The sequence below is a fragment of the Choloepus didactylus genome, chromosome 6 (genome assembly GCF_015220235.1).
Source record: "Choloepus didactylus isolate mChoDid1 chromosome 6, mChoDid1.pri, whole genome shotgun sequence".
Lineage (NCBI taxonomy): Eukaryota > Metazoa > Chordata > Mammalia > Pilosa > Megalonychidae > Choloepus > Choloepus didactylus.
In genome coordinates, this window is record NC_051312.1 from 98253367 (window position 1) to 98269622 (window position 16256).

At 38.7% G+C, this 16256-nt stretch overlaps 1 protein-coding gene across 1 annotated transcript in view; it reads left to right on the plus strand.

The window, feature by feature from the left end:
• The window catches only part of ANKRD42 (ankyrin repeat domain 42), a 129282-nt gene that overhangs the window by 53363 nt on the left and 59663 nt on the right, over positions 1 to 16256 (plus strand). The window contains 2 exon segments of the mRNA XM_037839766.1: positions 4474 to 4599; positions 11680 to 11785. Coding sequence (XP_037695694.1) covers positions 4474 to 4599; positions 11680 to 11785 — 232 coding nt within the window.

Consider the following 16256-nt stretch of genomic DNA (forward strand, 5'->3'; position numbering starts at 1 on the left):
CTTTAAAAAAAATCCATTAAAGTATAATTGACATATAATAAATTTATTTAAAGTTTGCAATTTGATGAATTTTGATATAGGTATACATTCATAAAACCTCCACCACTATCAGGATGTAGAAAATTTCCATCACCCTAAAGGTTTTTCATACCTCCTTACAATTCATCCTTCCTTTCACTTCTGTCCTCACAGAACCACTGTTCTGCTTTTTATCACTAAGGATTAGTTTATATTTTCTAGAGTTTTACATATAAATGGAATTATATTGAGTTTAATTTATGCTGTTGTATTAGTATTTCATTCCTTTTTCTTGCTGAGTAGTGTTCCATTGTATGGATGGACCACATTTTGTTGATTTCAAAAAAAATATTGCTTTTTTTACATACAGTTAATTGTTCTAGCACCATTTTTGGAAAGACTGTCCTGTGCCCATTGAAATGTCTTGGCACCTTTATAAAAACCAGTTGCCCAGATATTTGTGAACCTATTTCTGGCTTCTGTATTCCGTCATATTGATGTATATATCTATTTGTTTGTCAATACTACACTGTCTTGATTTCTGTAGTTTTATAGTAAGTCTTAAAATAAACTTAGGGGATATCCTCTAATTTTGTTCTTTTAAAATATTCTTTGGCTTTTCTAGGTTGTTTGCCTATCTGTAAAGTTTTTGAGTGACCTAATCTGTTTCCACAAAAAAAGCATGCTGGTTTGCAGTGAACATTGAATTACAATGTTCAGTCTAGAAACATACTCTACATTTGTTTAGGTCTTTTTAAATATCCTTTGGAGATGTTTTATAGTTTTAAGTACACAGTTCTTGCACATATTTTGCAAATGTTTGTGTTTTGGGATGTTATGTAAATGGAATTTTATTTTTAATTTTATTTTCCAAATTTTTGTTGCTGTTATTTTGAAATAGTATTGACATTTGTATATTGACTTTGTATCCATCCTCTGGTAATTAAAATTCACTTACTACTTCCAGCAGCTTTTTTGTAGATTCTTTAGGGTTTTTAATGTACATGATCATGTTGTCAGGGCATAAAGACAGTTTTAGTTCTTCCCTTTTTAAATTATTTCCTTCCTTGCCTAAAACTTCATTGACTTGGATCTCTAGGACAATGTTGAAAAGTAATGGTGGGACTAAAAACCCTTGCCTTGTTCCCAGTCTTAGGGAGAAAGCATTCAGTGTTTTAACTGTTGTATTTTGAATAATAGACATTTTAGATCTTATTATTGGCATATTTATAATCTCTTCTTTTGTGTTTTATGTCTGACTTAAGAAATTTCCCCCTTGTGGTACTAAATATATTCTCTCATGTCAGCTTCTAAAAGTTTCTAAGTATTTTTTCTTATGTATTGGTTTTTTTCCCCTTAGTGTTATTTATTTATTTACTTTTTTTACATTCTTTATTGTGAACTATAACATATATACAGAACAGGGATAACTTTCAAAGTATGATTTAACAAGTAGTTAGAAAATTTCAAAGAATGTTATGGGGTACAGTTCCCCAATTTCAATTATTTCCTTATTGTAAAATATATCATGTATACAGAAAGGTGGTAACTTTCAAAGTAAAATCTAACAAGTAGCTATAGAGCAGATTTCAAAGAGTGTTATGGGTTACATAACACTCTATTTCCTTTTAGCTATTATAATACCCTAGCACCTAAAAAAAAGTATTAATATAAAGATTCAGTATTCATAATCCTTTGTTAAATCCTATCTTGTCTGTTGCTACTCCTTCCTTTCATTTAATCACTTTCTTGATCTTCAGGAATATCTAGGCATTGACCACCCTAACTTGTTCATATTGAAAAGGGGTGTTGACATTATGGGGAAAGGGGCTGCATCTGGTCGATGTTTGTGAAGAAGCTGTTTCCTCTGGGTTTTGGGACTTAACTGGCATAGGAACACTCTGGAGGATTTAAGTTTCTGAAAAATAAACTTAGTAAGTGAGACTTTTATAGAGTCTCAGGTAGGGACTTAGGTATTTTGGGACTATTGTTGGTTAGGGCTTGGCATACTGTGGCCATTTGGGATATCTAGCTGGAGCTGCATAAGAGTAACCTCCAGGGTGGCCTCTTCACTCTATTTGAAATTTCTTAGCCACTGTAACCTTATTTTTTTGTGTTCTTTTTTCCTTTTGGGCAAGAGGGCATTTTCAATCCCTCAACACCAGGGCCAGGCTCATTCCTGGAAATTGTGTCCCACGTTGCCCTCCTGCTTCATGGGATTATGACTGTCAGGAGATTTTCAAGTTCCCTGAAAACAATCTGTTGGCATTTTTGTTATGTTTACATTGAATGTATGCATTAATTTAGGGAAAATTGGCATTTGGATTTTTGTATATGAAATTATTTTTTGCATATCTGTTATATCTATGACTATTAGTTCCTTGAAATCAGGGTACATCTTTTTTTCGTCTATCCATCCCTAAAATCTAGCACTGAACTTGATGTATATGACACTCTTTAAATAATCAATGGTAGCTATTATGTTTTCATGTGTTGTTTTTTTTTTTTTTTTTGCTTAAATAGATTCATCAGTTATAGTTTTAACTTTATTTCATAATTGTTACTGAAGGAGCTTACTGATTTTTAACAAACTTGATATGTTATATTGGTACCTATTGTGCCATTTAGGAACATTTGGAAAGGGTCAGCCCATCTTGAAACTGAATGGCCAAGATAGTTCATTTTCAAATAGGCATATCTCCTGCACAGAAGTTGTAGTTTACAGGAACATCAATTTAGATTCTTTATTTAGGATATTGTCACATAAAATAGAGAAAATAGCAATAGTATTGTTTTCTTATGTTTTAAACGACTTAGAATATTTTAGTCATCCATTTCTTCATGTAAAACCCAAGCAGTTATTGATTTTTTAATATGTGTAAGATACATTATGCCAGGTAGCAACTGTACCTACATTGGGCTCCTATAATTTTTCTTGCAAACTAGCAAAAATGAATATTTTTGACTGTACACATTGTTTTAAGTTGTAAGTGAACTTTTGTGAAAAAATACCTTCTGATAAGTTACATTTGACTGTACTTTTAGATTATACTTGAACACAAGTCTAAGTTTTATTTAATTAAATAAAAATAATCCTCAAGTAAGTTACAAAAACGAATTACTAATTGCTAATAACTGATTAAGTTGTTAATTGTGCCCATTTTCAATGAATGCTTCTTTATACATACTGATTTTGACATGGAAACAATATCGGAGCCCTTCAAGTTTTTGAGCTTTTAATGAAAACAGGGTACTCCTGAATTATAGAGTGACAGACCTGGAAGGATCCTGAGAGGTCATTATGTAAATAAATTTCTTATTTTACTTGGGGAAACTGAAGCTTAGCGAGAAATTACTTGCCCCAGGTCACATAGGAGCAGATATAGGACTAGTATCTATTAAGGATCATGGGTGATATGGCATATATTACACAGAAGAACGGAGAAAGTTGATTGAATTTATGCTGTGTTCCAGGTACCGTGCTAGGTGCTTAAATACATATTATCTCATTGAATCTTTGAATCATTATTTTGAAATATTATAGTCAGATATTTGTAAGTACTTTTCAAGAAAAAAATTGTCATTCCCATTTAGTTTTTTTTGCCAGTAGTGTTAATTCACTATTTAACTAATTCATCCAAACTCTCTTTATTTTTCAATTCCTTTCTGAGCTTCTACTGACTCCCCTTCTTGAGATTAGTACTTATTGCTCCTTTCCTCAAATTCAGACCCTTCCATTTACCTTTAGGAGAGAAGGTAATGTTGCAAAGCAGGAGTGAATTCAGATCAATCTTGGCTCCATCACTTATGTGATACTGGGAAAGTCCCTTAATCTTTCTGAACTTCAGTTTCCTCATCTGTGAAAATGGGAATAGCTATAACTCAGAGTTGTGAAGAGCTTTAAATGATGCAATCCTTACAATGCTTACTGCAGTGCCTGGCGTTCATGAAGGGCTCAATATATGTGGTTATTATCATTAACATTTTTTTCAAGCACCTACTATGTGCTAGGCACCAAGTTAGATGCGCGCGCTCTCTCTCTCTCTCTCTCACACACACACACATTTTCTGCCTCCATTTCATTTTGCTTTATTCACTTCCTTGCAAACAGAGAAAGAGTGGTCTGTGAAATGCAGCCCTTGAGACAAAGTTTGTCTTAATTATATTCCCTGTGTTTTGTAGTATCATAAGGAAAAAGGAAATTTGATTAGGTATAGTTCTGGCATAACACTTCTCCTGGCATGTTTGGGGTCTTGAAGAGAGGAAGGGCTGCACAATTAGTAATAATCTTACTTTATGGTTCTCTTTTTATTACTTTTCATTGCTTCAACTGAACTAAGTCTAATATAACAGCCTCACACTAGGGATAATATTAAAACAAAATTTGTGACTGCTTAAAGCAGGGGAAAGAATGAACTCATGTGCTTATTGAAATGCTATGTTTTTTATTCATAGCTTTAGCATTTCCAGGTCATGTGGCAGCCTCTAAGGGTGATTTGGAAATGCTTAAGAAATTAATAGAAGATGGAGTTATCAGTGTTAATGAGCGTGACAATAATGGAGCTACTCTTATGCATAAGGGTAAGTTTTTATGATTCCTGCTTCATTTTCACTTTTGACACAATTGCTGCTGACTTATTTACTTTAAAAAATAATGTTCTCTCAGGAACATGAAAATGGAAAACTTTTTTCTGATGCCCTAGAGAATATAGGTCTAAGTTATGTGGTACTCAAAGTGCTTAATTTAATTCAAGTGCGATGTCAGACGGTCACATATTAGCACAATTGAGGGTGATTCCAATGGAAATTCTGCAGTGACATTCTCATGTTAAGATGTGGAGTTCACTGCTAGACACGTTTCTTAGTACTAACATCCTTTGGACTAAAAATGACCTATTGATTTATGCTAAAATAGAAATCACATCTCTTGAAAAAAAGGGTGTAACAGTATTTTCTTTTTTATACTTTTTACCGTGTAAAAATGTCTTTACTTCCATAGAAATCAATGAACATTAGATGTCAACAAATTTTCAAGATATCTGCCCCTCTCCCTGCTCTGTACTTTACTTCTTTCCATGTGGGAATTCTATAATATTGATTAGGATTTTGTTTTTTAACCTCACTTTGTCAGATTGTTGACGCAGTGTTGGAAGTATGTATTCTAGGAATTATTCTTGCCAATCTTCCTTTCATTTATAATACCACAAACTTAATCTTTAACTGACTGCATCTGCAATAACCATTCTGCCTCATTTGTAATATTATGTTAAAAGTTCTCCATGAGTAAAGCAGTTATCTTAGGTTAGTTGTCTTTTTCTTACTCCCTTGTTATGGTCTCTTTGAAATGTTCTTTTATTGTATGTTTTTTTTTTTAATTTTTTTTTTTCATACAGTTGATTTAAAAAAGAAAAGAAAGTTAAAAAAAAAAAGGAAAAAAATATGTAGAGCCCCCTTGAGGAGCCTGTGGAGAATGCAGGGGTATTGGCCTACCCCACCTCGATGGTTGCTAACATGACCACAGACATAGGGGACTGGTGGTTTGATGGGTTGAGCCCTCTACCATAGGTTTTACCCTTGGGAAGACGGTTGCTATAAAGGAGAGGCTAGGCCTCCCTATAATTGTGCCTAAGGGCCTCCTCCCGAATGCCTCTTTGTTGCTCAGATGTGGCCCTCTCTCTCTAGCTAAGCCAACTTGAAAGGTGAAATCACTGCCCTCCCCCCTACATGGGATCAGACACCCAGAGGAGTGAATCTCCCTGGCAACGTGGAATATGACTCCCGGGGAGGAATGTAGACCCGGCATCGTGGGACGGAGAACATCTTCTTGACCAAAACGGAGATGTGAAAGGAAATGAAATAAACTTGAGTGGCAGAGAGATTCCAACAGGAGCCGAGAGGTCACTCTGGTGGGCACTCTTACGCACAATTTAGACAACCCTTTTTAGGTTCTAAAGAATTGGGGTAGCTGGTGGTGGATACCTGAAACTATCAAACTACAACCCAGAACCTGTGAATCTCGAAGACAATTGTATAAAAATGTAGCTTATGAGGGGTGACAGTGGGATTGGGAAAGCCATAAGGACCACATTTCCCTGTGTCTAGTTTATGGATGGATGAGTAGAAAAATAGGGGAAGGAAACAAACAAACAAAGGTACCCAGTGTTCTTTTTTACTTCAATTGCTCTTTTTCACTTTAATTATTATTCTTGTTATTTTTGTGTGTGTGCTAATGAAGGTGTCAGGGATTGATTTAGATGATGAATGTACAACTATGTAATGGTACTGTGAACAATTGAATGTACGATTTGTTTTGTATGACTGCGTGGTATATGAATATATCTCAATAAAATGAAGATTAAAAAAAAAAAAGTTCTCCATGATTTGATGGCAGGTAATTCTTCTAAAACTCTTAAAGGGAAAAGATAGTTTGAATTGAACTTCATTTCATAAATAACTTCTGGCAGTTTACAAATCACAGATTCTGATCCTGTTGTTAAGGTTTTCAGCTTAAACTTTAATTCGTAATGTATCTGAAGTATAGAATCTAAGCACTGTGTGTACCAGTAGTTTTATAAGCTAGAGAGGGTGGGTGGAGAGGGATGAAAGTCTGGAGGAACCAAAAGAGGAACCAGAAGGGGTTCCCTTCTCTGTCATTCTGTCCATCAAGGAGTCCTGGGGCTAGGAATGTATCCATTGGTATGGTGCAGGGGTAGGGGTGGTAAGTGGGCCACAGCTGGGTGAAGGGGCATTCTTGTGGACATTAGCCTTTTCCTGTATATTTAGATTATACACACATTGGGCAAATAAAAGTTTATAGTTTAATTCACATTTTAGAATCCCACATTTTGTCAGTCTGTCTGCTTTTTCTTTCATTATTACTTTGGTTCAATAATTGCAAAATCTATTATTGAGGCAGTCTTCTTAGTATTTAATAATTGTTTCAGACCAATGTGATTTCCTCTTTGTTCTTTTTTTTTTTTTTTTTTTTTTTTTTTTTTTTTTTTTTTTTTTTTTTTTTGGAGGAGAAAAGAATTTATTTATGATCTTGCAAGATAGGGCGTCCAGCCAAACACGGGGAAGGCTGGCGCGCCAGAGGAAGAGAATGGCGATCTTTAAATCTCCTACTCCTAATTCGCAAGTCCCTCCCCTGTTTCTCCACTGACTGGGTACTACAGAGGTTACAGCCTATCCGAGAACACTAACTAATTTATTCTTTGAGATTTAAATTTGTACAGCCAATCCCAGAGAGCCAACTAGCTCATTATTGAGATTTTGAACTGATCAGCCTATCCCAGAGAGTTCATTTAGTTAAAAAATTTATATAGATAGATAGATAGATAGATAGATATAGATAGATATAGATATAGATATAGATATTTATATATAGATATATATTTGCTGTGACTTCCCGCCTCTGATTTTACCTCATATCCCTTTACATTCCAGTAACCATGGTTACTTTTCCATATAAGGAGCAGGCAGATTCTCTCTTCTCTTTGTCTGGGGCTTGTTCAAACTGGCCTTGCCTCCACCTCCCTTACTCCATGCTGTCTCCACGTGACAACGAAACTCATTCCTCTCCCACAGATTCCCTCCTCTTTCTTTTTAAACACTTAGTTTTCACATTTTAGATTCTCAAATTTGCTAAGGGCTTTTTCACATTTCTCATCATAGGGATCTTTCTTATTTTTGATTCTAGTGGTTTTGATGGGTTTTTGAACTAGCCTTTGAGCACATGGGATTATGTAGCACCCAGCTGTTATAAACATTTTGGCTGGAATGATAAGGAAAATTAAAATAGATGTTGCAATTCCTTTCCATTTCTTGAACCAGTTTTCCAACCATTCTGTGAGTGGGTTGTTAATGCTAGAACTCTTTTCTAGTTTTTGAAATAAGGCTGTTAAGCCTTGTAGGGCTTAGGTGATAGTTCCATTAGGTGTGGTATTATTGGGGATGAATGTACAACAATTTCCCCCAACTATAGCACAGACGCCTCCTTTTCCAGCTAGCATCATGTCTAGGGCCATTCTGTTTTCCCATGCCATTCGGCTAGTGGCATCTAACTGTTCTGCTATTTCTTTAATGACATCCCTGGTATAGTTGATAAATTTTAGCTGATGATTGACGTTTTTATTGATGGTGACCCACCAGAATAAGGATGATTTAAATTCTGCAGCTACTTGATTTTTAGCTTTAAACTCATTAGGAACTTTCTGGGGAACCCCTATACTATCAACAAACATTTTTTTATTGAAGGAATTAGGTACATTTTGTACATTTTTCTTTTCTCCTTTGCCTTGGGTTGGTACTTTCTTATTACTTTCAAATGCCAGGGTAAATGAGATAGCCAATTGAACCAGAGCACAGGTTCCTCCCCACCTTTCAGGTAGTGTTGGCCAGAGGATGCCCTTCCCACAGTACCACCAGAGGTCTGTTCGGGGTATAGTTAGGCTGGAGAAGTTGCCAGTACTATCCTTGCTCACATTCCACACCTGTGTACACAAAGCCATGGTACCAAGATCCTGGAGCCCTTCTTCCCATCTGGAGAGACAGGCAGAGTGGTTTCCGGGACCAAGGTGAGATGCTGGTTTGGCTTTGACACTTCCCTTCTGGACTGGAGGGAAAAGGGAGGACAACGTACTACAACTTTCACCAGGAGTAGAATTTTGAAAGAGGAGTGTTATACATTTAAACTCCCTTTCATGCTTTTTCATCCCCAAGGGGAAGGGCATAATCTGAACAGTGGGTTGTTTGGTTGTACAAGCATAACAGCCACTTCTGTTTAGACTCTGGATGGTATGTTTGCCCCATTCTACCCAGGCATTTGTATTTCCATAACCTGTCTCTATTTCTGTGGTTTGCTTTAAGCCTTTGGCCTTAAGTATTCTAATGACCTTGGGGTCAATTTGAACTGGAGAGTTAAATTCCAGCCAAGTTTCCCTTAATGGTTTTTCCTCCAACCTGGGTAAGACCCATCCCTCATACTGTGTGGTCCACCAAGCAGTGTTCCAAGAATAACAGGGGTTAGGTGTCTCATAAGTTATACTCTCAAATGTTCACCCCCCAACAATCTTGCTTTCTATTTGAACAGTCTGCTTACATAAATGCTTATATTCCTCCCTCAGTTGTTGCTGATGTTTTAGATTTTTACAGCTCATTACTTGACAAACATCAAATTGTACAGTTTGAGACTTTAAGCTTTTGACTACACTTATAACCAGCTTAGCAGAACCTGTTACTCCTTGAATATAGAACATTATGATCAGTATAAGCAATTTCATCATTAAGCTATACACAGAGCACAATGCAAACACAGGGTTTAATCCAGCCCTCCCTCTCTCCTAGTATGTTCTTTCAAATGTTGCCTATTTAAAGTGATCCTTAGGGGATCTGAGGTAGGAGTCACTTTCCAGGATTCAGGTTGAGTTGCTGGATACTTATTTTCTGGTTCAGGCACTGGTCCCTTCACTCGTGTGTAATGAGTCCAGCCTCTTTCTGCCGTTTGGACTGCCATCTTAGTTGTCAGCAAGACTTGATAGGGTCCTTCCCAGATCGGTTGAAGTTTGGATTCTCTTCATGACTGGATCAGAACCCAGCTGCCAGGCTGATGTCGATGGGCAGCAAATTCAAGAGGCGGGGTCTGAGCCAGCAGTCCATGGTGCCTTGGTCCGTGCACGGAGTTGCCTGGTCAAACAGAGGCAAGCCCTTCCTTTTCCCCCTTTTCTCATCCACAACCGGCAGATCCAAGCATCTGGTCTCGGGCCCTTTAGCTGCCAGAGATGGGCCCCCAATGGCGGAGTCCGAGACCGCTCAATCAGCGGGGTGCGCCTTCCCTTTGTCCACCTCGGGGGTCCCCCTCCGAAGCTTCGGATCCCAGACGAGCCCCCAAGTTGTCGGAAATAAAGCGGTACCTTGCACTCCAAGATGCTTATTGCTTTAGGAGTCTGGTGAGGGAAGCTCTAGAGTAAACTTTAGAAGACCTCATTTCCACCTTGGGCTATTCTTTCAACAGGATGCACGACCTCTATAAGAAAGGAACAAGTCTCGTCCTCACACAGAGACAGCATGGAACAAGGGAAATGGAGGGAAAACCAGTTCAAACAAGCCCCAGACCTCCTCTTTGTTCTTAAACCCAGTTATTTCAAGTGATTTCTAAAAAATTTCAAGTCATTGCATAATTTTATAGTTCTTTTATAAAATGATCAAATTAATCAACATATTCCAATCAGTCTACAGTAAGTATCTTGTGTAAAATTTTTTATTGTATTTCATTGTAGATATTAACTTAGCCCTTCCCCACCTATCCCACCCCCCCCACCCCTTTTAAACATTACCTGTATGATATATTGGAAATACTGGGCTAAACTCATCTTTGAAGAGGCAAGTATATATTTAGCAACAGCCATGTTCCCACACTAGGGAGACTGTATGAGATCCAGACTTACTGTTAATGAGGTACTTATTTATACTGTGAAACAACTAGAGATTGTTATAAGACAGAATGTAATTAATGACAACAAATATTTGTTGTTAAAACACATGCAATAGTAACTGAGGATTGGAAGAAGTTGCTAAGGGTCAAATTATTAAGGAGGCATTCCTGGGGATTTATGTTTATATGGCATTTAACAGAGTGTAAAAGCTCTTAGCACATTTAATCCTTATTGAAATTTATGAAGCAGCAATGTGCTGTTCTTAAAAACATGAAATCATCTCTGTAAAAAATGAGAAAATTGAGGTTCAGAGAGGTTAGGTGCCTTGCCCAAGGTTACAGAGGTAGTAATAGTAATGCTTGAGATTTCAATCGTTTTTTCATTCATTCATTCATTCACTTACCGTATAGACATTTATTGAGGGTCTATGTGTACCAACCACTCACTAAATTCTGGGAATATGAAGATCACAACCCTGTCCTCAAGATTCACACTAATTAGTAGATTTAAACTCAGGTCTTTGAAGTCTGTTTCATTTTTTCCTTCCAGTTTTCCTGAGTCTTGGGATGATCTAGAAGAATAGATAAAAATTATATGAGCACGTAGTTGAATGATGGACATTAGGTAGGAAGACACGTAAAGCAAAGTTGTAGAGCTAAAAATTAATATTGAATGTATGTTTTGAGAACAATATTTAATACTTACAAATGGTACCATCCCAAATTTTAGAAGTTTGTTAACAGTTTAGATCAAGTGTCGTTTGAGGGGCCTGCAAATTTTGAGTTGTGAGAAGAGGAATAAAGTATGTGTACAAGATGGAGCAAGATTTTCAGTCTGTATAGGTCCCTGTGGCTGGGATGTGCTCACATCCTGGTCTGACACAAGATTGGTCCAGGGCTATATGTAGCAGCAGGTGAGCACTCCAGATTAGGAAAACCTAGATTCTAGTTTCAAGTCCATGACTTACTAGCTGTGTAACATTAAATAACCTCTTTGAGCTTACACTTTTCTATCTGTATATAAAGTCCACATTAGATATATAATTAAATGTCTAATGAATGAATAAATGAAATAGAGAAAGTAACATCTCAGCTTATTTTGTTGGCTATTGCAAGGATCAGAAGAGATAATGTATGAAAATACACTGTAAATGGTACTGTCCAAAGTTTTAGAAAATTGTTATTAATAATAATAACTCTTGTCTTGAGTATTTCCCATTTTATTTCAGCTGCTGGACAAGGCCATATCAAGTGTTTGCAGTGGTTAATTAAAATGGGAGCAGACAGTAATATTACCAACAAAGCAGGGGAGAAACCCAGTGATGTGGCTAAGAGGTATGATCCCTATCTGCTTTATTCTTTTCTTTTTAGTTTTACATTCCTCTTGTTTTAGTTTCCTAGGCTGCTGAAAGCAGATACAATGAAATGGGTTGGCTTAAACAATGGGATTTGTTTGCAGTTTGAGGCTGAGACCATGTCCAAATTAGGCATCTTTAAGGTGATGCTTTCTTCCCAAAGGCTGGCTGCCAGTCATTCTTGGCTCCTCGGCAACTCTGCCACATGGCAAGGCACATGACAGTGTTTACCAGTCTCTCCTTTCTCTTCTGGCTTTTGTTGCTTTCAGCTTCTTGCTTCCATGGTTTTTTTCTCTCTTTCTCTGTATTCATTCCATTTATAAAGGACTCCATTAATAGGATTAAGACCCATCCTGAATGAGGTGGGTCACACCTTAACTGAAGTAGCCTCATCAAAGGGTCAAAGGGTCCTAGTTACAATGGGTCCACATTCACAGGAATGTGTTAAATTTAAGAACATGTTTTTTGGGGGTACATGTAGCTTAAAACCACCACACTTGTCCTCAGAACTCTGATGATTTAATGGAGTTATAGTTCTCAGCCAAATGCTGGTGGAATGAGAATTTTCAAGCTCAGTTGCCATTTATCAGTATACTAGCACTTTTCTCTAAAGCAGTGATTCTCAACTGAGGATAATATTGTCCTCTTCCCCAGGGTGAGGACATGTGGAAACGGGTGTGGATGGTTGTCACAGTGATTGGAGGCCATCAAATAACATTTGGTGGGGTCATGTTCACATTCTTTGCTCAGAATAGTGCTGCACAATGAAGAATAATCCCTCCCAAATTCTTTAGCATTCCTATTGAGAAGTATTATATTACGGAAAGGCGTAATCAATATGAATATTTAAAAAAGAAAATCACACAGATTTTGAAAACTATTTTGTTGTTTATATTTGAATTAAATTTAACACTTATTATTGAACACCACCAGCTCATTCAGGTGAGGTCCTCAAGGAATATTTGGTCCATTCATTTTGCTTATTTGTTTGTTCTTTCATTCAACTTCCCATTCCTGTCATGTTCCAGGTACTGTGGTAACTGCTAGGATTACAAGGATGAAAAACACAATCTATGCCCTCAAGAAGCTTACAGTCTTGTGGAGAAACAAATATGTAAATACAATTATTATATATATGTGCATGATATATATAAGATACGGTGAGAACATAGAAATAAAAATGCCCCCAAAATGTTCTATTTGAAAGTTGGGAAGAGAATCATTATTACAGATGATGATGAGGGTTATGAAGAGAAACTGTACAGAATTTAGACAGAGGTCAGGGAAGACTAATTTTTTTCTTTCATAATTGAGATTTTATTGGTTGTTCTGCAGATCAGCAACAGACATTATGAACAATTTGTATGCAATTTATGTATGTACCAAAAATCTAAAACACCATATAGGGAGGGGATGGAAGAAGATGGCAGCATAGAGAAGAATGGAAGTTAGTTAGTCCCCCTGGAGCAACTAATAAACAACCAGGAACAACTAGTAAATGATCTGGAATAACTGCTGAGGGACAACCATGACTAATCACACATTGTGCACCAACCTGGATTGGGAGGAATGCCTGAGATTGCAGCGTGGAATCTGTGAGTAGAAACTGTGGACACAAGCCGGGAGCCCCCTCCCCCAACAGCCATACAAACTGCAAAGCCTCACTGAGGTAGAGAGCAGCACTCTCTGAACAAACGAATATACCTCAGGCCAGCTCCAACTGGGGTTATAATTGGCAAACTTGACTGCTCAATGCAAGCTTCAAATCCCCAATGAGCTTTTAGTGATGACTGACCTTGAAGAGCCAGGGGACTTCTTTGTCTTGGGAGGTGGAGCCCAGAGGACCAGGTGCTATCTCTGGCCAATGGGTGAAACTGGGGGCCGTGGACTGACCCTGAAAGGGGGCCCTCTGTTCCTTTTTCTCTCTCTAAATCTGAGCGGCTCAGTGGAGAAAGCCTCAGCCATTTTCAGTTCGCAGAGCTCTGCGGTGGAGAAAGCCTCAGCCATTTTCAGTTTGCAGAGCTCTGACCCAGACAAGGGTGGAGATGGTGGAGTCAGAGAGACAAAGAACCTATTTAAATTCAAATGAAAATTCTCTAGGGGGTGTATCTTCCCTAGGAGGAAAGAGGTGGTGCCCAGCTCTACTACCCACCTTCCATTCAGAACCAGATCCTAGGGCCTGGGGAAAACAATCACACCAGAAACAACTTCAGCTGAGAATTAAAGGAGCCACACCTCCTTACACTAGTCAGGAGTGACAAGCTGACAGGCACCACCTGCTGGGCAGGTTAGGAAGAGCACAGCACCTTGAGGCCTCATGGGGTGTCAGTCTTCTAAGACACACTGTCAGAGAAACCTGGTGCTGAATATTTCCTCCTTCTGGGACCTGAGCCAGTTCTGGTCTGGGAAAACCTGATTGGGATAACCAAGGAAAGCAGATACCTACACAACAGAAAACCACAGCTTACACTAAGAAAAACAAAGGTATGGCCCAAAGGAACAAGCTTGCACTTCAACTGAGATATAGGAATTAAAACAACTAATGCTAAATAAATTCAAAAAGTTTAGGGAAGATACAGCAAAAGAGATGAAGCATATAATGAAAACACTGGGTGTACATAAGGTAGAAATCAAAAGTTTGAAAAAACAACTGACAGAATTTATGGAAATGAAAGGCACAACACAAGAGATGAAAGATACAATGGAGGCATACAACAGCAGGTCTCAAGAGGCAGAAGAAAACACTCAGGAACTGGAGAACAAGATACCTGAAATCCTACACATGGAAGAACAGATGGGGAAAAGAATGGAAAAATATAAGCACCATCTCAGGGATTGAATGACAACATGAAACGCTTGAATGTACATGTCATGGATGTCCCAGAGGGAGAAGAGAAGTGTAAAGGGGCAGAAGCAATAATAGAGGAAATAATCAATGAAAATTTCCCATCTCTAGTTCCACAGGGGCCGTATACTTGGTGAAACCTGGAGACTGCACTCTGAAACGAGTGAGTAAGCAGGCTGGAAGATCCGCAGCTGCGCGGTGGTCTGGGAAAGCCAGGGTTTGGTGTTTGGAGACTGATGGGCTCTTTAAAAAAAAAAAAAAAGGAAAAACCCAGGAGCGGCTGCAGCTGCCACAGGGGGAACCACGCAGTAAAACACAGCAAGAGGGGGCTGGGCTGGCCTCTCGGTGTCTGGCCTGGAAGATAGCCAGCTGCAGATACCCTTGGGGCCGGGGGAACGGAGGGGAGAGCCATAAGCAGAAAGAAACCCCGCAGCTAGCAGCTGGCTCCCCGGAGGGCTGGATAAACTCCTGCCCAGGGCCGTGCCCACAGCCCAGAGCCCCACCAGTTGTCCTGGAGCTGGGAAGGAGGAACGTGCGAGGAGGGGCATGTGGAGATGCCCCATTCGGCCATCTTTGCATCAGGTTGAAAGCGCCCCGGCATGGCCCAGCGGCCTGGGGCTTCCCTTGAGGGACAGCGTGCACTGGTGATGTAGCATGGCATTCCCTTGGCAGAGGTCCTGGAGGATCGCGCCTGGGCGGGGGGACCTGCTCAGAGAACCCAAGGACACTGCGCCAAGTCTGGTGGTTTGTGGGACAGCGAGAGAGAGGGTCTGGGGCTGAAATGAAACTTGCAGTGACCTTGAATCCCCGGGAACCTGGGGGATTTGAATATGAAAACTGCCCTTCCTCCCTGGCCACCCGTATACATGCCCCACATTCAGGGTGGACGGCTCCAGCAACACACCCAAACTGAGTTCTCCAACTGAGCCCCACAAGAATCATTTCCCCACACACCGCGGGGACAAGGTGGAGAACTGACTTGAGGGGTATAGGTGACTCACAGACGCCATCTGCTGGTTAGTTAGAGAAAGTGTACACCACCAAACCGTGTTTCTGAAAAATTAGATAGGTATTTTTTTTTTTTTTTTACAACTTGAAAGAACCCTATCAAGCAAAGCAAATGCCAAGAGGCCAAAAACAACAGAAAATCTTAATGCATATGATAAAACCAGACGATATGGAGAATCCAACTCCAAACACACAAATCAAGATATCGGAAGAGGCAGAGTACGTCGCACAATTAATCAAAGAACTACAATTGAGGAATGAAAACATGAAACAATGAAAGCAAAGGATTTAAAGGACATCAAGAAGACCATGGCCCAGGATATAAGCAACATAAAGAAGACCCTAGAAAAGCATAAAGAAGACATTGCAAGAGTAAATAAAAAAATAGAAGATCTCTTGGAAATAAAAGAAACTGTTGGCCAAATTAAAAAGACTCTGGATATTCACAATACAAGACTAGAGGAAGCTGAACAACGTCTCAGTGTCCTAGAAGTCCACAGAACAGAAAATGAAAGAACAAAAGAAAGAATGGAGAAAAAAATCGAAAAAATCGAAATGGATCTCAGGGATATGATAGATAAAATAAAACATCCAAACT